This window comes from Scyliorhinus canicula, chromosome 5, assembly GCF_902713615.1.
Source record: "Scyliorhinus canicula chromosome 5, sScyCan1.1, whole genome shotgun sequence".
Classification (NCBI taxonomy): domain Eukaryota; kingdom Metazoa; phylum Chordata; class Chondrichthyes; order Carcharhiniformes; family Scyliorhinidae; genus Scyliorhinus; species Scyliorhinus canicula.
Window position 1 is genome coordinate 105675188 of NC_052150.1, and position 25213 is coordinate 105700400.

General features: G+C 49.7%; 1 protein-coding gene across 1 annotated transcript in view; it reads left to right on the forward strand.

The window, feature by feature from the left end:
• The window catches only part of agmo (alkylglycerol monooxygenase), a 496116-nt gene extending 490780 nt beyond the window's left edge, over positions 1-5336 (forward strand). The window contains exon 13 of the mRNA XM_038797483.1: positions 5020-5336. Within this exon, the coding sequence (XP_038653411.1) occupies positions 5020-5034 (15 nt within the window). The 3' untranslated portion in view covers positions 5035-5336. The remainder of the gene's footprint in view (positions 1-5019) is intronic.
• The last annotated feature ends 19877 nt before the right edge of the window (positions 5337-25213 follow it).

Consider the following 25213-nt stretch of genomic DNA (forward strand, 5'->3'; position numbering starts at 1 on the left):
GACCATCTACGAAGCACAAGTCAGGAGTGTAATGGAATACTCTCGACTTGTCTGGATGAGTGCAGCTCCAACAACATGCAAGAAGTTCAACACCACCCAAAACAGAGCAGCCCGCTTGATTGTTCCCCCTTCCACAAACATTCTAACCCTCTACCACCAACGAACAGCGGCTGCCACTGATACCATCTACAAGATGCACTGCAGTAACCCACTAAGGTTCCAAACCCACGACCACTACCATCTAGAAGGACAAGAGCAGCAGATGCCTGGGAATCCCACCACCTGGAGGTTTCCCTCCACGTCACTCACCACCCTGACTTGGGACTATATCGCCATTCCTTGCTGGGTTAATCTCCTGGAACCTCCTCCATAACAGCACAGTGGGTGTAGCTACACCTCAAGGACTGCAGCGGTTCAAGAAGGCAGTTCACTGCCACCTTCTGAAGGGTAACTAGAGATGGGCAATAAATGCTGGCCTAACCAGCAACGCCCACATCCCGTTAATGAATTTTTAAAAAAATCCCTGGGCCGGGATTCTCCAAAACCCCGGCTATGTGTTGACGCCAGTGTAAACACCGGAGTGTTTCATGCTGGCGTCAACGGGCCTCTTGGCCCAGCAATTCAGTGGCCCACAGGGGGCCAGCATGGCGCCGGAGTGCTCCACGCAGCTCCAGTGCCAATACACTGCCCTGCACTGCTGGCGCAGGTCTGCACATGCGCGTGGCAGTCGTTTCCGCGCCGGAGCATGCGCGTGGTGGCCGTTTCCGTGCAACATGGCATAGCGACACAGCGGGCCCGCGTGGAAGAAGGTAGGCCCCGATTGTGGGCCTGGCCATCATGGAGGCCCCCTCCCGGAGTCTGATCCCCCCGCCCCCCCGCCCCCCCCCCCCCCCCCCCCCCCCCCCCACCAGGACGGCTACCGCGGGTCTGAGCTCCTGCCAGATGGTACCATGTGTGAACCACGCCGGCGGAACTCAGCGGGAACTCAGCCCCGATTTAGATGATGCAGAACATAACTTAGTACCATGCATTACGATGCCAAAAGAAGTTCAATGACCTCACACAAGTGGTCAAGGTCAGTGATTACATCGTCAAATATTATATCAATGAACTTCATCACAAGCCTCACCCATTGTACAATAGTTCACACTTCCAACACTCACTTACCAACAATATCCATCAATTATGGTTCATATCTCATAATCAAAGCCTCACACCATCCTCACACTTAACAATGCTGCCAGTCTCCCACTCCCACATCTCACACCTTATACACATTGCTAGCTATTCAACCATGACAGCCACACCATCCAAACACATTCCACAGCACATATTCCCACACTGCCCTCTCTCACAGGGCAAAGTGCTGCATCACCACAGGCAGCAACAGCTACCTGTCAGGAGAAAGATAAGGCATCATTTTCTCATCATGACGGAGAGATAGTGTTCACCATCATTGGCGAGGCCATGATTGAGAACTGTACCAATGACAGAGCTGAAAGGATTGAAGATGATGGGAAGCCCCTATCTAATCCTTCTTACATCCCATTATCCCTCATCTCTTCTGATAATGGCACCGCACATACTTTAGAGGGTAGCAAAGAGGTGGAATCTTCACATGGCAAGTCAATGAACATGAATGGCCTTCAAGCAGGGCAGCTGGAGAGAGCAACACTCATGCCAATTCATCAGAAGGTGAGGCCAAACATAAGCTCTACTGTAGAAGAATCAGCTGAGCAATTTGATGTTGCAGTGCAGGATCCTCAATGGTTGAGAACCATCAAACTCACTGTCAGCACATAAATGGTCCACATCCTTGCTAGCCAGCCGAATTGTTCTCCCCCAGGGTCTGTCAGGACCTGAGTTCAGGCATCCCTGCAACAGTCTGGGACCTCTCCCTTTTTTTGTGCGTCAGCTTGTCCTGCATGAAGACAGAATACAGAAGGAGAGTGTCAGCAGCACGCGTGCAAGGCCAGGCGATAAGGATGCCTGGCATGTGTGGATGATGAGTGGAGGCATGAATGGAATGAGGATACGATCCACAGGGGAGATGAAGGTGTGTGTGGGAGAGTGAGTGATAGTGTCGGTAAGTTAGATCCCTGGGAATGTGTAATGTGTCTGTGTCTGTGACTGTGCGAGTTGAGTGTTTTGTTAGAGTGACTTATCCTGGTGGAACTGAAGAGATCCTTCATCCTCTTTCAGGACTGGATGGATACCCTCTCTTGGAAGGCATTGTTGCTGACAACTGAGGGGTGACCTGATTGAGGTGCACAAATTTATGAGGGACATTGACCAGATGGATTGGGAGCAGCTGTTCCCCTTAGTTGAAGGGTCAGTTACGAGGGGACACAAGTTCAAGGAGGTTAAGGGCAGGAGGTTCAAGGGGGATTGGAGGAAAATCATTTGTACCCAGAGAGTGGTGACGGTCTGGAATGCACTGCCTGGGAGCTATTGGTGCACAGCGGCTTCCTATTCCTTGAAGAGTGCTAGCTGTGTGCAGGCATGGCCTTTAAATATGGTGCCTGGTTTTCGGAAGCTCTGAGGTCATGGCCGGGTGGCTGAATTTGAGGCTACCCTCGATAAGATGCGAAACCTGTGTCTGTTCATTTTTGTGCGAAGTGCCACGCAATATGGTGGAAAACACAGCTATTGGCGTCAGCGGGTTCAACATTGCTTTCTCCAACCAACAGCAGACATTGACGGTTTCTGGGATAATTCTGGGAAATGCCTTGCTTTAAACTGTGTCCCTTTTTATAAACAGCCCATTCATCAACCAGAACTGAATAAGTCAGATCAGTTGTTCCTGATACGAGAAACTCTCTTTCCCAAACTCTGTAACGGCATTTGTAATCCTTTCATAGAGGTGTTAATGAAAAAATACAGAAATAAATATTATCTGACTCTTATTTTAATTACATATACTTCAATGACAGAGTAATTGACGTACTGCCTTCGATTACAATCATATGCTGCTGATCAGTGACTGCTTCCCAGTACTATATTAAGTTGGTTTCTATTCGTGTGAAAGGTTAGCAGCATTAACATGGCCTTGTTTTTGTTCTGTTCAAGTTAAACAAGCACATTGGGCAGCACGGTAGCATAGTGGTTAGCACAATTGCTTCACAGCTCCAGGGTCCCAGGTTCAATTCCCAGCTTGGGTCACTGTCTGTGCGGAGTCTGCATGTTCTCCCCGTGTGTGCGTGGGTTTCCTCCAGGTGCTCCGGTTTCCTCCCACAGTTCAAAGATGTGCTGGTTAGGTGGATTGGCCATGCTAAATTGCCCTCAGTATCCAAAATTGCCCTTAGTGTTGGGTGGGGTTACTGGGTTATGCAGATAGGGTGGAGGTGTGGGCTTGGGTAGGATGCTCTTTCCAAGAGCCGGTGCAGACTCGATGGGCCGAATGGCCTCCTTCTGCACTGTAAATTCTATTAATCCTACTAAGATTAAATCTAAAATCTAGGTCAGCTTGCATTAAGAATACGAAAGCCACTGTCTTGGTCACCACCATGAACTATGCTTCCTTGCCATTGATTCCGTCCTCCTCCCCAGGCTTTGGGCACAATTTAATGCAAAAAAAGTGCTGTTTTGGCATGTTTAGCGGGATGTTTCTTGGCACCTGCAGCGCCGAGTACAAGCCTGCTATCTAACGGGACTTTGCTGCTTTTTTGGCCTCGTCGAGGAATGCCCCTTCGAGGCCACACTTAACTCATTTCCTGTACAGGAAGAGTATTTGCAGATCTAGGTTCCATTTTTAAATGTCTTCTCGATCTTTCAACCTCCTTTGATCCCCCACCACAATCTACAGATCCCTCCACGGCCCCAACCTCCCTCTTAGGGGGTCCTCGAGAACCCGCTCACCCTACCTCTTAAAGGCAGGAATCCCGGGTCTGATCCCTGGCACAGGCAACCTAGCACCCAGGCACCTTGGCACTGCCAGCCTGGCACCCTGGCAGTGCCGCTGAAGCACCCTGGCAGTGTCAGGGTGCCAAGGTTGCAGTGCCAGTGTGCCAGGCTGGTAGCGCCAAGATCCTGGGTGCCAGCAGGAGTGCCAGGGTACCACCCTGCCCAGAGACCGACCTCAAGGGGGTCCTCCAATGGCCATGGTGACTCTCCCAGGTGCCATTACGCTTGGTCACATTTGTGTGGATCAGTATTAAACGGCGCCATGGCACTGTCTCCTAGGCGAGGCTGGTAATTCCCACGCATCTGGTGAATACAGAGTACACATAGTTAAATAATAATAATCGCTCATTGTCACAAGTAGGCTTCAATGAAGTTACTGTGAAAAGTCCCTAGTCGCCACATTCTGGCACCTGTTCGGGGAGGCTGGTACGGGAATTGAACCTGCACTGATGGCTTTGTTCTGCATTACAAGCCAACTGTTTAGCCCACTGTGCTAAATCAGCCCAATGAACCTGATGGCTCATTGAAATATGTTAATCCGGATCACACCCAGTCACAGGCCTCTCACGAGATTAAACAGCCTCATTGTGTCACCAAGTCGGGCGAGACAAGGCCATTAAATCGTGCCCTTTGTTTCAGCCTGAAACTAGCAATCCCATTTCATTCTGATTTGCACTTCCAACCCTATATCATATTGTCTTCATTACCACACCTGCCTTAATCCCACATCAACCTATCTTCTTCCACAAAGAAGGTAGCACAGTAGCACAGTGGCTAACACAGTTGTTTCACAGCTCTTGGGTCCCACGTTTGATTCTCGGCTTGGGTCACTGTCTGTGCGGAATCTGTAAATTCTCCCCATGTCTGCGTGGGTTTTCTCCGGGTGCTCTAGTTTCCTCCCAGTGTCCAAAGATGTGCAGGTTAGGTAGACTGGCTATGCGAAATTAATGGGGGGATTGTTGGGTTACGGGTATACAGGTTACGTGGGTTTAAGTAGGGTGATCATTGCTTGGCACAACATCGAGGGCCGAAGGGCCTGTTCTGTGCTGTACTGTTCTATGTTCTATGAATAATTTGCTGCATTACTGAATTTGTTTGTATTATTATTTTTTTCAGTGTTTTTCAGCATAATACTGGAATAGATTTGAAGCAAGAGTGTGGCGACTCTCTGCGAGCTCTCTCCCACAGATCCTCTTCCTACATCTCTTATAACAGTACTCACCCTTTAAAGCTTAATTCTAACATGAATATTATCTCTCACCTTTCTCTTTTATATTCCCTTACATTCCAATGTCTGTGTCTATGTATTTACATTGTGTGTTTATGTATATCTCATGTTTTGTTGTGTACAGATCTGCCTGGACTGTACGCGGAACAATATTTTTCACTCTACCTCGCTACATGTGGCAATAAATCAAGTCAATTCAATGGAAGAGCTACTTTCATTGCTCTTTATTTTCCTCGACCATAAAATCCAAAGAATAAAGTCTGAGTTAAGACTTTAATAAGAAAATTGTGCCAGAGGTTCTGAAATTTGCATGCAAAACATCCAAAGTATTCTCGAACTATTTCAGTTTAATGGTCACATTTAACATCTCAAATGCGCCATTTAATTTCCATATTATATTGAATAATGTATACCTCATGTAGTTGGATTATAGGTGCTTTATCAGGTGCTGATTGTCTCTTATTCATTATGCACTTCTAAACAGCAAGGATTGAAAGGGTAATGAATGATGAGCCTTCGTTAGTTGGTGTTGAATTTATCACGTTTTTATCACCTTGGGGACTCGATTCTTATGAACCCATTAACCCAGTATTTAATGGATTTCAGGATCATTTCCACAGCCTTTGAAAAATTCTTTTGATACATGATAATGTACAATAATAGATGTATTGGAATGTGTTACAAGGATGTAACAAAATAAAAAGAATGTGGATGTCATAAATTGTAAGAACAAAGCTTGCAAAACACATGAACATAATTCAGCCTTTGAGGGTATTTTTGTTTTGAAGTTCTATGACCTTGACATTGCTCTCCCAGCATCTGGGAAGACTAATATCACAGTTGCTACTGAGAGGAATCGGGTAGGAAATAAAATGTGAAATTCATAACCAGGTAATGTCCAGGTCAAGGAAACACGGCTTTAATTTCAAACTGGGGATGCCCAAATAGTGCCAATCTGCCAGTGAAACCAGAAGTGAAGCATGTTAAATTATTTTTTAGATAGATTCTTTAGGGGGGCCTGGTAGATGAGGAGTTCTTCGCCAGGGCGAACATGAAATCTTTCTGACTCTTTTGGCATGAGTGTGACTTTCCTCCTCTGACCAGTGTCAACTGTGCACCATCCACCACCTCTCCTCACCCTCCCCCCCCAACCACCCCAACAAAACCCCAACACCTACATTATGCTGGACATTGATTCCTTGGATCTCAATGGTTACCACTCCTATTCCTGCTCCCATCACAAGTCCTGCTCCCCTCCCAACTCCTGCTCCAACTCAAATTCCCATTCGCAGCTCAATTCCTGCTCACTTCCCAAATCTGACGATTTACTGACTTCCTGCTTCCAACTCAATCCTGATCCCATCACCAGCACTGACATAATTCCTGCTGGGTTAGAGTGGGAGATACATCTCTAATATTAAAATGGGACTCCATCTGGTTGTAATAATTCAGTCCTCATGGGAAAAACGTCTGTGGCTGAGTCCTTCGCGCCCCATCCTACCAAACCTAGCCCAGATAAACACAGGGCTCAAATGTTCTACATAATTTAAAATTAGTGGGTTATAGGATTTCTATGAACAAAGAACAAAGAAAAGTACAGCACAGGAACAGGTCCTTTGGCCCTCCAAGCCTACGCCAACCATGCTGCCGTCTAAACTAAAATCTTCTACACTTCCAGGGTCCGTATCCCTTTATTCCCATCCTATTCATGTATTTGTCAAGATGTTCCTTAAACGTCACTATCGTCCCTACTTCCACCACCTTCTCTGGCAGCGTGTTCCAGGCACCCAGGCACCCACAACCCTCTGTGTAAAAAACCTGCCTCTAAACCTTGCCCCTTGCACCTTATACCTATGCTCCCTAGTAATTTGACCCCTCTACCCTGGGAAAAAGTCTCTGATTACCACTCTGTCTATGCCCCTCATAATTTTGTAGACCTCTATCAGGTCGCCCCTCAACCTCCTTTGTTCCAGTGAGAACAAACCGAGTTTATTCAACCGCTCCTCATAGCAAATGCCCTCCAGACCAGGCAACATCCTCGTAAATCGCTTCTGCACCCTGTCTAAAGCCACCACATCCTTCTGGTAGTGTGATAACCAGAATTGAACAGTATACTCCAAGTGTGGCCTAACTAAGATTCTATACAGCTGCAACATGACTTGCCAATTTGTATACTCAATGCCCCGGCCAATGAAGGCAATATGCTAGACAAGGATCATAACTATTTCAAATGACAAAGTTTAGTTCAAAACTTTGTCCGTATTATATCCGGTCCAAAAGTTCTTCATTGTTCCCAATGGTTGAGCAGCACTGGAGCAGCATTGGAATCATTTCCTGTGAGAAAGACTTTTCTGAATCTTGAACACCATTAAAAGGCTCTCCCTAAGTTTCCTTGCAATCATTAAGATTGGATTTCTCCTGCTGGTTCCCACTTGCCTCAGTCACGGCAGTGCTGTGCGTGACTTTCTTGGACTCACTTGTTATTACGTTCAGTGTGACTTACACTTACTGGAATGATGTGCAGCAGCTGTGAGCATCAGTGGTTACAAAGGAATTGGGGAGTCCCTGAAATAGAACAAGTTGAAGATCTGGAACGAAGATTTCTAACGCAATGAAACATTTTTTAAAGTGTGAAGCCACCTGAGTTCTTTTCTGATGACATCATGGAGAGTCAGAGTACAGGCAGAATTTTGGAACTGCTCCCATCCAACATCATGGATACTCAGGAACAAGGACAGAATACCCTATTGGCACCAGTTCTCATGGCTTATCTAGTGATCACTAGAATCAGGGGATTGTTTAGCTTCTCATGCTGCACAGGAAGATCATGGAACAAAGTTGGCTTTTTCCCATACCAGATTTCTCACAGCATGGTGATACTGCTAGCTCCATCTCCACTGGCTAGTCCTGGGCAACCTGGCCTCACCACTCAGATTCCACTGCCATGATGTTCTGAGGAGGGCGACATGTGCTGTGGTCCAGTAGGAGAGCTTGTTTTTCTTTAATCATAGGATGTAGGTGTCACTGACCCGTCCACAATTGCACGTGAACTGAACAGCTCGCTCGGCCAAGTCAGAGGAAAGTTAAGAGGTCATAACATTGCTTGGATCAAGATTTATAAGCAGTTAAGGGGTGGCAGCAGCTTACCAAAGGGCATTAGTGAACCAAATGTTTTTGTAACATTGATGATAGTTTCATTGTGGAGACTGGTTTTCAATTCCATATTTAATGAACTTAAATTCCACCAGCTGCCTTGGTTGAATTTGAACCCAGGGCCTCAGAGCACACGCCTGGGTTTCTGGATTACTAGTCCCGGTGACTTGACCATTCCGCCACTGCCTGCCCCTGCAGCTGAAATGACTTCCATGTGTCTTTGTCCTTACCATCCTGTTCACCATAATTATCCCCCTGATCAACTGACTCCTGCTGGAATCATAGGATCCATACAGTGCTGAAGGAGGCCCATCAAGTCTGCACTGACCCTCTGAAAGGGTACCCTACCCAGTCCCAATCCCCCAACCTATCCCTGTAACCCCACCCAACCTTTTGGACACATAGGAGCAATTTAGCATGGCCAATCTACCTGGCCTGCACAGATTTCGACTGTGGGAGGAAACTGGAGGCAGGAAACCCACACAGACTCGGGGAGAAAGTGCAAACTCCACACAGAGAGTCACCCGAGTCTGGTTTCGAACCTGGGTCCCTGGGGCTGTGAGGCAGCCGTGCTAACCGCTGTGCCACTGTGCCACCACCATGCTGTGTTAGATTTTCAGGAAGGAAGTGTAGGAGGCAAGAATAGGAGGGCATTATTCCCCAGAATGGATCAGAGAAAGAAGAGCAGGTTTAATGATGAGTGTGTTCTTCATAGGGATGCCCGCATGACAGTGGAGTGAGTCAGCAACCAGATACAGACAAACTGGGGCAGCATGGTAGCATAGTGGTTAGCACAGTTGCTTCAAAGCTCCAGGGCCCCAGGTTCGGTTCCCGGCTTGGGTCACTGTCTGTGCGGAGTCTGCACGTTCTCCCCATGTGTGCGTGGGTTTCCTCCGGGTGCTCCGGTTTCCTCCCACAGTCAAAAGATGTGCAGGTTAGGTGGACTGACCATGCTAAATTTCCCTTAGTGTCCAAAAAGGTTAAGTGGGGGTTACTGGGTTACGAGGATAGGGTAGAGACGTGAGCTTCAGTAGGGTGCTCTTTGTCAGGGCCAGTGCAGACTCGATGGGCTGAATGGCCTCCTTCTGTACTGTAAATTCTATGATTCTATGAAACTGCCGCTGACCTCAACAGCATTCCCCAAGGATCATTGCTGCTCTGGTTTCAAATTAATTCAGCAACATTTGATGAGAATCGTTCTTGTTTGAAATGCCCTGCTCTTTTGATCCTCATACGAGGCAGGCATGGGACTCATTTAAATTCAAAAGGCATAGCTCAGACCCAAACTATATTTTAATGTTCAGTAGCTCGAGTGAATGCTCAGTTCAGACCTTGCCAACAATATCAGGCAAGTTGGCTCAGAGGCTGCTGGAGAGGTTCGTAATTTTCTTTCTAAATGTTGCCTTTGAGGGTCATGGAGAAGAATGAGTGCTGCTGGGGCCCACAGGGAAATTCAATGCCACAGATTCCCCTCTCCCTGACCTCGACCACAATCCACAATCGCTTTGCAGTTAAAATGGCGCAAACCCCATGTCAGATGAGCCTGATGATCAACATAACTGAAACATATATAGAAAATAGAAGCAGGAGTAGGCCATTTGGCCAGACAACAATAGTATCCTCACTGTGCAGAAGGAGGCCATTCAGCCCATCTTGTCTCCCCGACCCTGTGAAAGAGCACTCTTAACTGAATCCGAGTTTTAATGGCCTAACTAGGTCAGGTAAAGTGAGTACAGTCGCAAATTCACCAAGATCCTGTATTGCATCACCACACTCTGCCTTGTTAAGTGAATTCTATGATATCACCATCACACCCAATTTAATTTGATGAATATTCATTGTTCAGTTTCTACACAGTTTATTATCTACATGCATGTCCATCCCCCACCACCAGTCACTCCAATCCTTCTGCATTGTGATGCATTTGCCTTTTGATCACCCTCACCAAATGTATTGCATTCATTGTGTAACAAATATAGACACTCATAGATCTGTAGTTTCCCATTGCAAAAGAAGCAATAGCAGTACGTCAGAGAGAGTAACGATGGCACTATTGGAGCTGAATGCCTTCCCAGCGGGATTCTCTTTTTTAAAAATAAATTTAGAGTAACAAATTATTTTTCTTTTCCAATGAAAGGGCAATTTAGCGTGGCCAATCTACCTAACCTGCACATCTTTGGGTTGTGGGGGTGAAACCCACGCAGACATGGGGCGAATGTGCAAACTCCACACGGACAGTGACACAGAGCCGGAATTCGAACACAGGTCCTCAGTGCCACAGTCCCAGTGCTAAGCACTGCACCACATGCCGCCCTGGGATGCTCTATATTTTTAACTGCCTGCAGCATGGTGGTAAGAACGGAAGTAGAGAGCTGAATTCATGAAGTCCATAAATTTGAATAATTATCATGGGCGAGATTCTTTGACCACCCCGTGTCGTGTTTATCAGTGCCGGGAGACAGCCATCATTGTCTGGCGGCAAGATCTTCTGGTCCCACTGCAGTCAATGAGATTTCCTATTCAATTCACCCCATGCTGTCGGAAAGCCTACGGTGGTGGTGAGCCATCGGCAGGACTGGAAGGTCCCTCCCATTTGTTTTCCTTTTGTTTTCCGCAAGCACAAACAGCACTTTAGCTGTTAGTCGGTGAAGAATAGGAAGAGTTGCTCTTAAAGGATTGTGGCCTTTTGTACACAATAGGCTAATTTTTGGGTACCCCAGGAGATGCACAGCAGGCAAACCATGACCAAAAGATTCGGTGCCATGCAAGCCATGCCATTCCCAGTGTCTACATAAGGCCATTGCATTTTCAGCAACTGGAGAGGCAGTGAGGTACCTGCCTGACAATAGGCCAATTGAGTGAGACTCTTAAGTGGTCAATTACTGTGGCTGCGAAAATGACCTTTTTGTGGTTCCATGCTAATTGAAAGTCCCCCTCAAAAGTATTCACTCCCACTGTGTTTCTCCTTCCCAAGAGCATAAGATATTCGGCCCATCGAGTCTGCTCCACCATTCAATCATGGCTAATATGTTTATCATCCCCATTCTCCTGCCTTCTCCCCATAACCCCTGATCCCCCTATTAATCTGGAACCTATCTATCTCTGTCTTGATGATACTCAGTGATTTGGCCTCCACAGCCTTCTGCAACAAAGAGTTCCACAGATTCACCACCCTCTGGCTGAACAAATTCCTCATCATCTCTTTTTTAAAGGATCGTCTTTTCAGTCTGAGGCTGTGACCTTGGGTTCTAGTTTTTCCTACTAGCGGAAACATCCTCTCAATGTCCACTCTATCTAGACCTCTCGGTATCCTGTAAGTTTCAATAAGATCCTTCTAAACTTCAATGAGTACAGACCCAGAGTCCTTAACTGCTCCTCATATGACAAGCCACTCATTCCAGGGATCATTCTTGTGAACCTCCTCTGGACCCTTTCCAAGACCAATACATCCTTCCTTAGATATGGGCCCAAAAACTGCTCACAATACTCTAAGTGGGGTCTGACTTGGGCCTAATACAGCCTCAGAAGTACATCACTGCTCTTGCATTCTAACCCTCTCGACATGAATGCTAACATTGCATTTGCCTTCTTAACTGCCGACTGAACTTGCACGTTAACTTTAAGAGAATCTTGATCTAGGATCCTAAGTCCCTTTGTACTTCTGATTTCCTTAGCATTTCCCCAGTTAGAAAATAGTCTATGCCTCCATTCTTCCTACAAAGTGCATAACCTCACACTTTTCCACATTGTATTCCATCTGTCACTTCTTTGCCCACTCTCCTGGCTTGCCCAAGTCCTTATGTAGCCCCCTTGCTACCTCAATACTACCTGTCTGATAGATTATTGATTTATTGATTCATTGATGTATTCATGGATTTAGGTGCTAATTGAATGCATAGCTAAAGGGCAAAATTAATTAAAATGTCTTAACTGTGAAAATACAGTCATTGTTTCAGATAATTAATTAACTATTGAACTCTAGTGTCTTGTCTGTGGAAACTTTGACATCATTTCAACAAATGTTTCATATAATTAATAGACTATTGTCTTTCAGTGCATTTAGCAATAAGAATGTATCAAATAATCAGTTACAGCAAGGTCTATGGCCAGCAGTAGTATGAGTAACCAATTCTCATGAGGCTGCGCACAAAGACACTGAATTAACTTGATGGACATCAATCAATCTTAAGTAATGGCCAATGTTTGATTAATAAATCGTCCTCTAAGTAACAGACATCTATTTGAACAAATCAGGAGGACTCAGCTGAGAATTAGAAACCAATGAGAGTAAATGAGGGAATGAACAATTGATAAGGATTCCCTTAAAGTAAGACCTCGTGTCCGAGGTCGCTCCCTGTATTCCCGCCTTCCTGAATTCTTGAATCATCCCATTTGTTTATTTAAAGTGATTTCTTAATTCTTTTACATTTAATGTTTTCCTTTGTCATGTATTTCACCAACTCATGTATTGTTTAATATTTCATTCCTAAGTTTTGATTTAGTTCGAATGCAAGTGTATTAAAGTGAATAATTAGCAATAAAGTTCCAATCTACCAGACAATCAAGTAAAACAAGAGTTCCTGCCTTGTCCCTCTACAGATCTTTGTATCATCTGCAAACTTAGCAACAGTGCCCTCAGTTCATTCTTCCAGATCGTTATGTATATTTTGAAAAGTTGTGGTCCCAACACCAATCCCTGAGGCACACCACTAGTCACCCACTGCCACCCTGAAAAAGACCACTTTATCCCAACTCTCTGCTTTCTGCCAGTCAGCCAACCCTTTATCTATGCCAGCATCTTACACTTAATACCATGGGCTCTTAACGTTTTGAACAGCCTTCACTGTGGCACCTTGTCAAAGCCTTCTGGAAATTTAAATAGATCACGTCCACTGGTTCTCCTTTGTCTAACTTCCTTGTTACCTCCTCAAAGAATTCTAAACGATTCGTCAGACATGACCTCCTTTGACGAAGTTGTGCTGATTCAATCCTATTCTATCATGCACTACCAAGCACTCCACAATCTCATCTTTAATAATGGACTGTCAACCCTAGCTCTTCAATCACCCATGCCCTACTCATTGGGGCCTGCCAGCCTGGCCCTGGACCTACTATTAAGTCTAACCCAACGCAGGGACAGCATGGTAATGCGGTGGTTAGCACTGCGGTCTAATGGCACCAAGGACCAGGTTCAATCCCTGCCCTGGGTCACTGCCCATGCGGAGTTTGCAAATTCCACCCCCCCCGGTGTCTGCATGGGTCTCAACCCCACAACCTAAAGATATGCAATGTAGGTCGATTGGCCACACTAAATTGCCCCTTCATTGGAAAAAAAAAATGAATTGGATACTTGAACTCAAAACAAAAGTCTGACCAATCGCACCTCACTTTCTGTTGGGATTTCCTGTAGTCCTTTTCTTCCCATGTACTTAATGATGTGTTGAGTTGCTCACAGAAAAATACTTTTCACTGTACCTCAGTACAAGTAACAATAAACAAATCTAATCCAATCCCAGCAATAGCAATCATTCCTCATGATCTTAATATGACCGGAGAACGTCTGGACATTTGATTGGCTAGCCACCCTCAGAGGTGTGTCTTCCTCCCCTATGGGGCAGAGGTCCCAACTCAAGCTAATTAACAGCCTGATAGTATTAAAATGCACTGTAGCACAGTGGTTAGCACTGTTGCTTCACAGCTCCAGGGTCCCAGGTTCAATTCCTGGCTTGGGTCACCGTCTGTGTGGAGTCTGCACGTTCTCCCCGTGTTTGTGTGGATTTCCTCCGGGTGCTCCAGTTTCCATCCACAAGTCCTGAAAGACGAGTTAGGTGATTTGGATAACCTGAATTCTCCCTCAGTGTACCCAAATAGGTGCTGGAGTGTGGCGACTAGGGGCTTTTCTCAGTAACTTCATCGCAATTTTAATGTAAGCCTACTTCAAGACAATGGCGGGCTTACCCCAAACTGTACACCTGGGGAAGGGTCCTGCCTCCATCATAAAATTCAGCCCCATGTTGCTTTCTGTGGTTGCCGTTCAACCGGTGTTCTGAGGTGTTCTGTTGGAAGATGGGAATGGTCATAAATAGGAGAGAATGGGCAGAAGCTGTCAGTTTGGCAGAAGCAACCAACTTTTGCAGGGGTCAAAGTGCCTGTGGAAATTCTTTATGCAAAGATATATAAGGTTACAGTCATGTCAAGACATCTCCATTGAGGAGCAGAAGGCTGTGACCACACTTCCTCCTCCCAGTTTATAGAGGCACAGGATTAGGCTGGAGGCACCTCCTACACTCTCATCAAACCATATCATCAAACACCACATCATCAAGTTCTCATCAAATAATATTAAAGCAAATATATGTGTGGTAGCATGACTAGGGGTATTACGGTACCTTACAAGTGAGCTGCTATTGGTGCAGAGGACTCGCTGCCCATTGGCCCGGGTAAGTCATGTGCCTCTCAGCCGATTGGCTGAGAGGTAGGTAGCTCCGCCTACAAGGTGGGATATAAGAACCCGTGCTTCCCGGCAGTCGGCCATTCTTCTGTACGTCTGCTGCCGGGCACACATCTTGTGCATTAAAGCCTATCGTTTGGATCTCATCTTCGTCTTGTGTCCAATTGATGGTGCATCAATTTAATGCACAAGTTTTAAAGGATGGAGCTTCGTATCAAGCCGGAGTGCCTTCAACTCAGCCCTCACGCAGCAAATGCAACAGCAGCATTTAAACACTGGCTGGCGTGTTTCAATAGTTACTTGAGCACAGCCGAAAACCGCCCGACGAGGGAACAAAAACTGCATATCCTCCACTCGTGTGTTGGCACCGCCGTGTACACGCTCATAGAGGACACAACAGACTATGACGCAGCCATGGACATGCTTAAGGGACATTTCATCTGGCCGGTGAACCAGGTCTACGCACGGCACTTGTTGGCCACGAGACAGCAATTCCCTGGTGAGTCTTTAGACAAATTTTATCGGCCCTCCTTGTTCTGGGGAGAAACTGCGCCTGCCCACAGGTTTCTACGGCCGAACACACCGAACCTTTAATCAGAGACGCTTTCGTTGCAGGTATTCAATCTTCCCAGATCCGCCAGAGACTCGTAGAGAAAGAAACTTTAAGCCTCACCGAGGCACGGGCCCTCGCCTCCTCCCTAGATGTCGCCAATCGCAACGCCCACGCATACGCTCCCGAACGCGCGGCGGCACCCTGGGCAGCATGGAACGCGACCCCCCTCACCTCCGCAGACTCGGACCCCCCTCAGGCCTGCGCCGCAGGGCACCCCGATAAACCCACGGGGCTCCGCTGCTACTTCTGTGGCCAGGCCAAGCACCCACGCCAGCGCTGCCCGGCCCGCACCGCAACCTGTAAAAGATGCGGCAAAAAGGGCCATTTTGCGGCCGTTTGCCAATCAAAGGGGGTCGCTGCAGCCCCAAGCAGCGACCGCAGGTCCCCCCCCGCGCTCCTCACGTGGCCTGCGGACCTCACTGCCCGCCACGAGTGATCACCGGGCGCCACCATTTTGGGCCCCCGACGCCATGTGCGATCCCCGGGTGCCGCCATTTTGTTCACCCCCCACCACATGCGGCCGACGGACACCGCCATCTTGGATCGGCACCGAGGACCCCGCAAGTGACCACTCGCTGCTGGATGACGACTCGGAGTTCCTGCCACGACTCGCCTCAGTAACATTGGACCAGTCACGGCCCCGCACGCTGTCCACGGCGACCACGAAGATCCTTCTCAACGGCCATGAGATGAGCTGCCTGTTGGACTCCGAGAGCACGGAAAGTTTCGTCCACCCCGCCACGGTAACATGCTGCGCACTTCCTGTTTACACGGTAAAACAAAGAATCGCTCTGGCCTCTGGTTCGCACTCGGACAAGATCACAGGGTGCTGCATAGCGGACCTCACGGTCCAGGGGGGGAAGTTTAAAAACTATAAGCTCTTCATCCTTCCCCACCTCTGCGCGGCAGGACTCCTGGGGTTAGATTTCCAGTGCAACCTCCAGAGTTTAACGTTCAAATTCGTCGGCCCTATGCCCCCCCTTACTGTCTGCAGCCTCGCGTCCCTCAAGGTCGATCCCCCATCCTTGTTTGCAAACCTCACCCCAGATTGCAAACCCGTCGCCACCAGGAGCAGACGGTACAGTGCCCAGGACTGGACCTTCATCAGGTCCGAAGTCCAAAGGCTTCTGAAGGAAGGGGTTATCGAGGTTGGCAACAGCCTCTGGCGAGCACAAGTGCTGGTGGTAAAGACCGGGGAGAAAAATCGGATGGTCATAGACTATAGTCAGACCATCAACAGGTTTACGCAGCTGGACACGTAGTCAACAGAATCGCGCAGTACAAGGTTTTTCCATGGTGGACCTTAGGTCCGCCTACCATCAGCTCCCCATCCGCGCGAGTGACCGCAAATACACTACGTTCGAAGCGGATGGGCGACTCTACCACTTTTTAAGGGTTCCTTTCGGTGTCACAAATGGGGTCTCGGTCTTCCGAAGGGAGATGGACCGAATGGTCGACCAACACGGTTTACAGGCAACCTTCCAGTATCTCAACAATGTCACCACCTGCGGCGATGACCAGCAGGACCACGACACCAACCTCCGCTAATTCCTCCGTACCGCAAAACTCCTTAACCTGACCTACAATAAGGATAAGTGCGTGTTTAGCACCGACCGTCTAGCCATCCTCGGCCACGTAGTGCGTAACGGAGTGATAGGCTCCGACCCCGAACGCATGCGCCCCCTGATGGAGCTCCCCCTCCCCCACTCCCTCAAAGCCCTCAAGCGCTGTTTGGGCTTCTTTTCATATTACGCCCAGTGGGTCCCCAATTACGGCGACAAAGCCCGCCCACTCATCCAGTCCACCACGTTTCCCCTGTCGATGGAGGCCCGCCAGGCCTTTAGCCGTGTCAAAGCAGACATTGCAAAGGTCAAGGTGCGCGCTATTGACGAGTCCCTCCCCTTTCAAGTCAAGAGCGACGCATCGAATGTTGCTCTGGCGGCCACCCTCAACCAAGCGGGCAGACCCGTAGCCTTCTTCTCCCATACCCTCCACGCTTCCGAACTCCGCCATTCCTCGGTCGAAAAGGAAGCACAGGCCATAGTCGAAGCTGTACGACATTGGAGGCACCATCTGGCCGGCAGGAGGTTCACCCTCCTCACAGACCAACGGTCAGTGGCTTTCATGTTTGATAATGCACAGTGGGGCAAGATAAAGAATGATAAGATCTTGCGATGGAGGATCGAGTTGTCCACGCACAACTACGACATCTTGTATCATCCTGGGAAGCTAAACGAGCCTCCCGATGCCCTGTCCCGCGGCACTTGTGCCAACGCACAAGTGGACCGCCTCCGAACCCTCCACGCGGACCTCTGCCACCCGGGTTCACCCGCTTTTTCCATTTCATAAAGACCCGCGACCTGCCCTACTCCATCGAGGAGGTCAGGACAGTGACCAGGGAATGCCACATCTGCGCGGAGTGCAAGCCGCACTTCTACCACCCTGAACAAGCGTATCTGATAAAGGCCCCTTTGAACGTCTCAGCATGGACTTCAAAGGTCCCCTCCCCTCCAACAACCGCAACACGTACTTCCTCAACGTGATTGACGAGTACTCCCGTTTCCCTTTCGCCATCCCCTGCCCCGACATGACCACGACCACCATTATCAAAGCCCTGCACACCATCTTCTCACTGTTCGGTTACCCCGCATACATTCATAGCGATCGGGGGTCCTCATTTATTAGTGACGAGCTGCGTCAAATCCTGCTCAGCAGGGGCATCGCCTCCAGCAGGACGACCAGTTACAACCCCGGGGTAACGGACAGGTCGAGAGGGAGAACGGTACGGTCTGGAAGACCATCCTGCTGGCCCTGCAGTCCAGAAATCTCCCAGTCTCCCACTGGCAAGAGGTCCTCCCAGACGCCCTCCACTCAATCCGGTCACTTCTGTGTACCGCCACTAACCAAACGCCTCACAAACGTCTTCTTGTTTTTCCCAGGAAGTCTTCCTCAGGGACCCCGCTCCCGACCTGGCTGGCTACCCCCGGACCCATTCTGCTCCGGAAACATGTGCGGGTGCACAAGTCGGACCCGTTGGTCGAAAGAGTCCAGCTACTCCACGCGAATCCGCAATACGCATATGTGGAGTATCCCGACGGCCGACAGGACACAGTCTCCCTCTGGGACCCGCCGGATCTTGGCCACACACCCCCCCCCCCCCCCCCCCCCCGGCCCCCACTGCCCCCAGCACCGACGCACCCACAGCTCAGCGGACAGGAACTCCCTCCCCTGGACTGGCCCCCGCTAGCTCCGACCAGGTGTATGAACACAGGAACAAGACCGTCGCTCCCGGAGTCAAGGACGACCACCGCTCCGACATCGCCGGCACCCGCTGCGCAGGTCAAGCAGGACATCGAAGGCGCCCACTCGACTGATTGAATCGATGTGATCTACTGGTGGACTTCTGCCTGCGGATGGACTCTTGTGATTTTTCTTTGTTCTTTACCTGTTCCCCCATTCCACCCCCCCCCCTCCCCCCCCCAATTGAGCACACTGTACATAGTTGTTGTATTTCCTTTTGCACATAGGTTACGGGTCAGTGGGCAGCCATCGATGCAACGGTACGACCTAGACATCTCTAGTCATACTACCAGTCTCACGTACTCACGGGACCCCAACCCCTTCATGCCCGCGATTCCCCCCCGCTTCTTTTTTAACAAGGGGTGAATGTGGTAGTATGATTAGGGGTATTACGGTACCTTAGAAGTGAGCTGCTATTGGTGCAGAGGACTTGGTGCCCATTGGCCTGGGTAAGTCATGTGTCTGTCAGCCTGAGAGGTAGGTAGCTCCACCTGCAAGGCGGGATATAAGAACCCGTGCTTCCCGGCAGTCGGCCTTTCTTCTATACGTCTGCTGCTGGGCACACATCTTGTACATTAAAGCCTATCGTTTGGATCTCATCTTCGTTTCGTGTCCAATTGATGGTGCATCAATATTCTAAATAGTTGTAATGGCTAGCTCCTTGAAAGAATGTTCTCTGAGGGAGAGGTCATGTGACCCGCTCGACCAATCAGGGACGGTAGCTGGGAATTCACTGGGACATGTTTGGACTTGTCCTGGCCATTGGATCCTGGAGCTGAATATGGAAAGACCTTTAAAAACACTCTGTAAATAGTTGTTTACAGTTGGAATAAAATGTTATTTCTTATAACTGATGGCGAAAATTCTTCATATTATTATAATAGTAGTAAAGAAATAAATTGGATGTGTCTTCATTACAATGTCAGGTGCAACTTTATTCGCAGTTACTGTCAGATGTCATCAGTAATGGCTTCGAAGGATCAAATTGTATTTAAATTAGAAGCTGCAATAACTTTCACTCGAAAGGCCAAGGTTGCCCCTGTGGTAGATCTTATTTGCATATCAGCTGTGAGGAGATGCGATTAATTCCATGATAACCTCCCTCCTGAAGTGTAGATGAGAAAAACAGGTCTCCTCAGCTGTCTCAACCTAGGTGTGTGTTTTGTCATTGCTGGAGCTAAATATTTGCGCGTACAGTTAAGGTACAAGTGTCTGAGTCTTTCTCTAAACGCGCCTTCTGCCCTTCTGCTCACATGCTGAGCACAGTGTTATTACGACGGAAGCAGCTGCTGTGAGAAACAGCTATGACAAAAGGTCACAGCAAAGAGACTTAAAGTGCAAGAATGATGCAGAAAATAGAAAAGAACAACAGAAAATGATGGATATCAAGTTCTGAAGGTCAGAAGCTATGGTTTAAGGTGGACAAGCAGCACGAGAAGAGTGAGGAGAAAGCATATGAGCAATGTAATCTATAGTTAATTACAATTAGTAGCTTTAATGAAGTTCACAAACACTACAGGCACAAACTACAGAATCAACAGAAAAGGTTTATTACCCCAAATTCAACATCCACTTAATTCATGTTACATAAGTGTCAATAAATGATCAATTCCAACTGAAGAAATAGAGCATAGTCAGAATGTAGTTCAATTCAATGAAGGGGATATCATGGTGGAAAAGGCCTTAGGATCATGTGGGAGTGGACAGGGAGGATTCCCAAAGGCGGGAAATGATGGTTGGATAAACGGCCGGCAGGAAGATAGTGCACGGTGCAGAGGGGGAGGGCGTAATGGAACAGCCTGAGGGGCATGGTGCAGAGGGGGAGGGCCTGATGGAACAGCCTGAGGGGCACGGTGCAGAGGGGGAGGGCCTGATGGAACAGCCTGAGGGGCACGGTGCAGACTGGGACAGCCCGATGGGACAGTCTGAGGGGCACGGTGCAGAGGGGGAGAGCCCGATGGAACAGTCTGAGGGGCACAGTGCAGACTGGGACAGCCCGATGGAACAGTCTGAGGGGCACGGTGCAGAGGGGGAGGGCCTGATGGAACAGTCTGAGGGGCACGGTGCAGACAGGGACAGCCCGATGGGACAGTCTGAGGGGCACGGTGCAGAGGGGGAAGGCCTGATGGAACAGCCTGAGGGGGAGAGCCCGATGGAACAGTCTGAGGGGCACGGTGCAGACTGGGACAGCCCGATGGGACAGTCTGAGGGGCACGGTGCAGAGGGGGAGGGCCTGATGGAACAGCCTGAGGGGCATGGTGCAGACAGGGACAGCCTGATGGAACAGTCTGAGGGGCACGGTGCAGAGTGGAAGGCTCTGCTGGAACAGTCTGAGGGGCACGGTGCAGACAGGGACAGCCCGATGGAACAGTCTGAGGGCACGGTGCAGACAGGGACAGCCCGATGGAACAGTCTGAGGGCACGGTGCAGACTGGGACAGCCCGATGGAACAGTCTGAGGGGCACGGTGCAGACTGGGACAGCCCGATGGAACAGTCTGAGGGGCATGGTGCAGAGGGGGAGGGCCTGATGGAACAGTCTGAGGGGCACAGTGCAGACTGGGACAGCCCGATGGAACAGTCTGAGGGGCACGGTGCAGAGGGGGAGGGCCTGATGGAACAGTCTGAGGGGCATGGTGCAGAGGGGGACAGCCCGATGGGACAGTCTGAGGGGCACGGTGCAGACTGGGACAGCCCGATGGAACAGTCTGAGGGGCATGGTGCAGAGGGGGACAGCCCGATGGAACAGTCTGAGGGGCACGGTGCAGACAGGGACAGCCCGATGGGACAGTCTGAGGGGCACGGTGCAGAGGGGGACAGCCCGATGGAACAGTCTGAGGGGCACGGTGCAGACAGGGACAGCCCGATGGAACAGTCTGAGGGGCACGGTGCAGAGGGGGAGGGCCTGATGGAACAGTCTGAGGGGCACGGTGCAGAGAGGGAGGGCCTGATGGAACAGTCTGAGGGGCACGGTGCCGACTGGGACAGCCCGATGGAACAGTCTGAGGGGCACGGTGCAGACAGGGACAGCCCGATGGGACAGTCTGAGGGGCACGGTGCAGACAGGGACAGCCCGATGGAACAGTCTGAGGGGCACGGTGCAGAGGGGGAGGGCCTGATGGAACAGTCTGAGGGGCACGGTGCAGGGGGGGGGGGGGGGGGGGGGGGGGGGGGGGGGGGGGAGACTGATGGGACAGTCTGAGGAGCACGGTGCAGGGGGGGGAGACTGATGGAACAGTCTGAGGGGCACGGTGCAGAGGGGGAGGGCCTGATGGAACAGTCTGAGGGCACGGTGCAGAAGGGGGGAGCCTGATGGAACAGTCTGAGGGGCACGGTGCAGACGGGGAGGGTCTGATGGAACAGTCTGAGGGCACGTGCAGAAGTGGGGAGCCTGATGGAACAGTCTGAGGGGCACGGTGCAGAGGGGGAGGGCCTGATGGAACAGTCTGAGGGGCACGGTGCAGAGGGGGGGGGGGGGGGGGGGGGGGGACTGATGGAACAGTCTGAGGGCACGGAGCAGAAGGGGGGAGCCTGATGGAACAGTCTGAGGGGCACGGTGCAGAGAGGGAGAGCCTGATGGAACAGTCTGAGGGGCACGGTGCAGAAGGGGGGAGCCTGATGGAACAGCCTGAGGGGCACACTTCAGAAGGGGAGGGTCTGATGGAACAATCTGGGAGGATAGTTTATAATGTGGGCCAGCAGCCAGTGACATTTTGGGCAATTTTTATATCCTCAGTACAATGCAACCACTTTTGCATTGGAGTCTGGATTGTATGAAATTTATGACAGCACAAAAATAATCTAGGAGCAGCAGAACTGAAATTAGTGTCATTATTGCCAATTTTACAACCACTAACATTATATGGTTATGATGGACCACAAGCTTTACTTGTTCAGTCATATCAATGGAGCTACAGGGAATGGATAGTGGTTCGGTGGCTGTGGTGTACGATTCAGTTTTTGTCCCTCCATGACTTGCAAAGTTCAAATCAGAAAGATAATGGAATGGCCACCACTTGTCTAGATGGAAGCTCTTTCTTTTTCAGCGATCACTTGCTAACGAGCATGGTTGTTCACCTCCGAAACTCCATGTTACTGGTCATGGATTCAGTCGGTTCTTGCCTGACTAATGAGCCTGATCCGAGAGCGCATCTTTGATCACACGCTTGGCCGGTATTTCCTGGAGGTGGGATCAGCCCTTGGATTCTAGATCACTGCTATTCCTTTCACAGGCTCCCTTTCCAGGCCTCCTCTTGCCACCGGGTATTCTCGAAGAACTGTGTCCCTAGAGTCAAGAGGTTCCTCCAAGTAGATCACTTATGAACAAGGCTCACCCAGGCATTGATGTTGATGTTCTATTTCTTGAGGTAAGCCTTTAGGATGTCTTTGAAACACTTCTTTGTCCTCCTCTCGTTTGGAAGCCTTCCTTAAGCTGGTGAAGAAGATTTGCTTTGGAAGTAGGGACTCTGACATCCTAAGCACATGGCCGTGACCTTGATGTTGATGTTGGTGCTCTTTGTTCCTTCAAGGACACCGATGTTGGTGGACCTGTCCTCCCAGCTGTTGCGGAGAATTTGTCTCAGACAGCATTGACAGTACGTCTCCAGGGTCTTGAGATGGTGCCTGTACGTAAGACAAGTTTCTGAACTGTATGGAAGAGTTGGGAGGAAAACTGCCTTGTACACGAGGATCTTGGTATCAGTACGGATGTCGCGGTTGTCAAAGACTCTCGTCCTTAGGTGTACGAAGGAGGTATCTGTGGATTGGATGCGATGTTGCATCTCCACGTCACTGTCAACCTTAGAGGAGAGGTGGCTCCTGCCTTGGGCAAAGGATTTGAGTCTTCTTGAGGTTGAAGCTGAACCGATTCTTTGGTATGCTTATGTGAAGGTGTCAAGCATGGCTTGACGATTCTCTTTTGAGAGAACAGACGAACACTAGAAATAATAGCAGGAGTAGGCCACCAGGTACTTCAAGTCTGCTCCACCATTCAATACAATCATGGCTGACCTATTGCCGCTCTCAACTCCTTTTCTGTGCCATTTTCCCACATCTCTCTAGTCCTCAATCTTTCAAATAATTATCCACCTTCACTTTAAATACTTCTAATGAGCCAGCCTCCACCAACCTCCAGGCAGAGAATGCTGGAGATTCACCACCATCTGCGCGAAGAAATTTCGAGGCACCTGTTTTAAATGACCGGCACTTTAACTTGTGGCAATATCCCCTTGTTCAAGACTCTACCACTAGTGAAATATCTCACCATCTACCCTGTCAAGCCCCCTCAGGATCTGAATAAGGTCACCCCTCACTCTTCCAAACTCCAAGGAATACAGACCCAGACTATTTAGTCTCTCTTGATAAGACAACTGGGGGCTGGTTTCGCTCACTGGGCTAAATCGCTGGCTTTTCAAGCAGACCAAGCAGGCCAGCAGCACGGTTCGATTCCCGTACCAGCCTCCCCAGACAGGCGCCGGAATGTGGCGACTAGGGGCTTTTCACAGTAACTACATTGAAGCCTACTCGTGACAATAAGTGATTTTCATTTCATTTAATTTCAACCTGCTCATCCCAGGAATTAGCGTGATAAATCACCTTTGTTCTGCGTCCAGTGTTACTATATCCTTTTTTAGATAGGGGGAACAAAACTGTATTCCAGGTGAGGCCTCACCAACACAATGTTGGTGGGAAGCACAGTAGCACAAGTGGCTAGCACTGTGGCTTCACGGCGCCAGGGTCCCAGGTATGATTCCCCTCCGGGTGCTCCGGTTTCTTCCCACAGTCCAAAGACGTGCAGGCTAGGTGGATTGACAATGCTAAATTGCCCTTAGTGTCCAAAAAGATTAGGAGGGGTTATTGGGTTACGGGGATAGGGTGGAAGTGAGGGTTTAAGTGGGTCAGACTCAATGGACAGAATGACCTCCTTCTGCACTGTATGTTCTTGTCCAATTGCACTAAAAGCTCCCTATTTTTAAATTCCAACCACTTTGCAATAAAGGCCAAAATGCCATTTGCCTTCTTAACTATTTCTTGGACCTGCCTGCTAGCTTTTTGTGATTCATGTACTCGAACACCTAGATCCCTCTGTAATTCCCCCTCCACTGACAGAAACCAGGGGCGGGATTCACCCCTACCCGGCGTGACGGGGGATCCCGGTGTAGGGGAGTGGCGCCAACCACTCCGGGGTTGGGCCTCCCCAAAGGTGGGGAATTCTCCGCACCTTTGGGGGCTAGCCCCGCGCCGAAGCAGTTGGCACCAGAAGACTGGTGCAAAAAACCGGCGCCCCCGGCAGCGGGGCTGGCCGAAAGGCTTTAGCCGGTCGGCGCATGCGCCGGCGGTGACGTCAGCGGCCAACTGCCGCTGATGTCACCACCGGCACATGCGTGATGTGGGTTTCTCTTCCGCTTTCGCCATGGCGGAGGCCGTGGCGGCCGTGGAACAGAAAGGGTGCACCCAGGGCACTGGCCCGGAGTCTGAGCGGGGGACCCCGATCACGGGCCAGGCCACCGTGGGGGCACCCCCCGGGGTCCGATCAACCCCCCGCTCCCGCCAGGACCCTGGGGGACC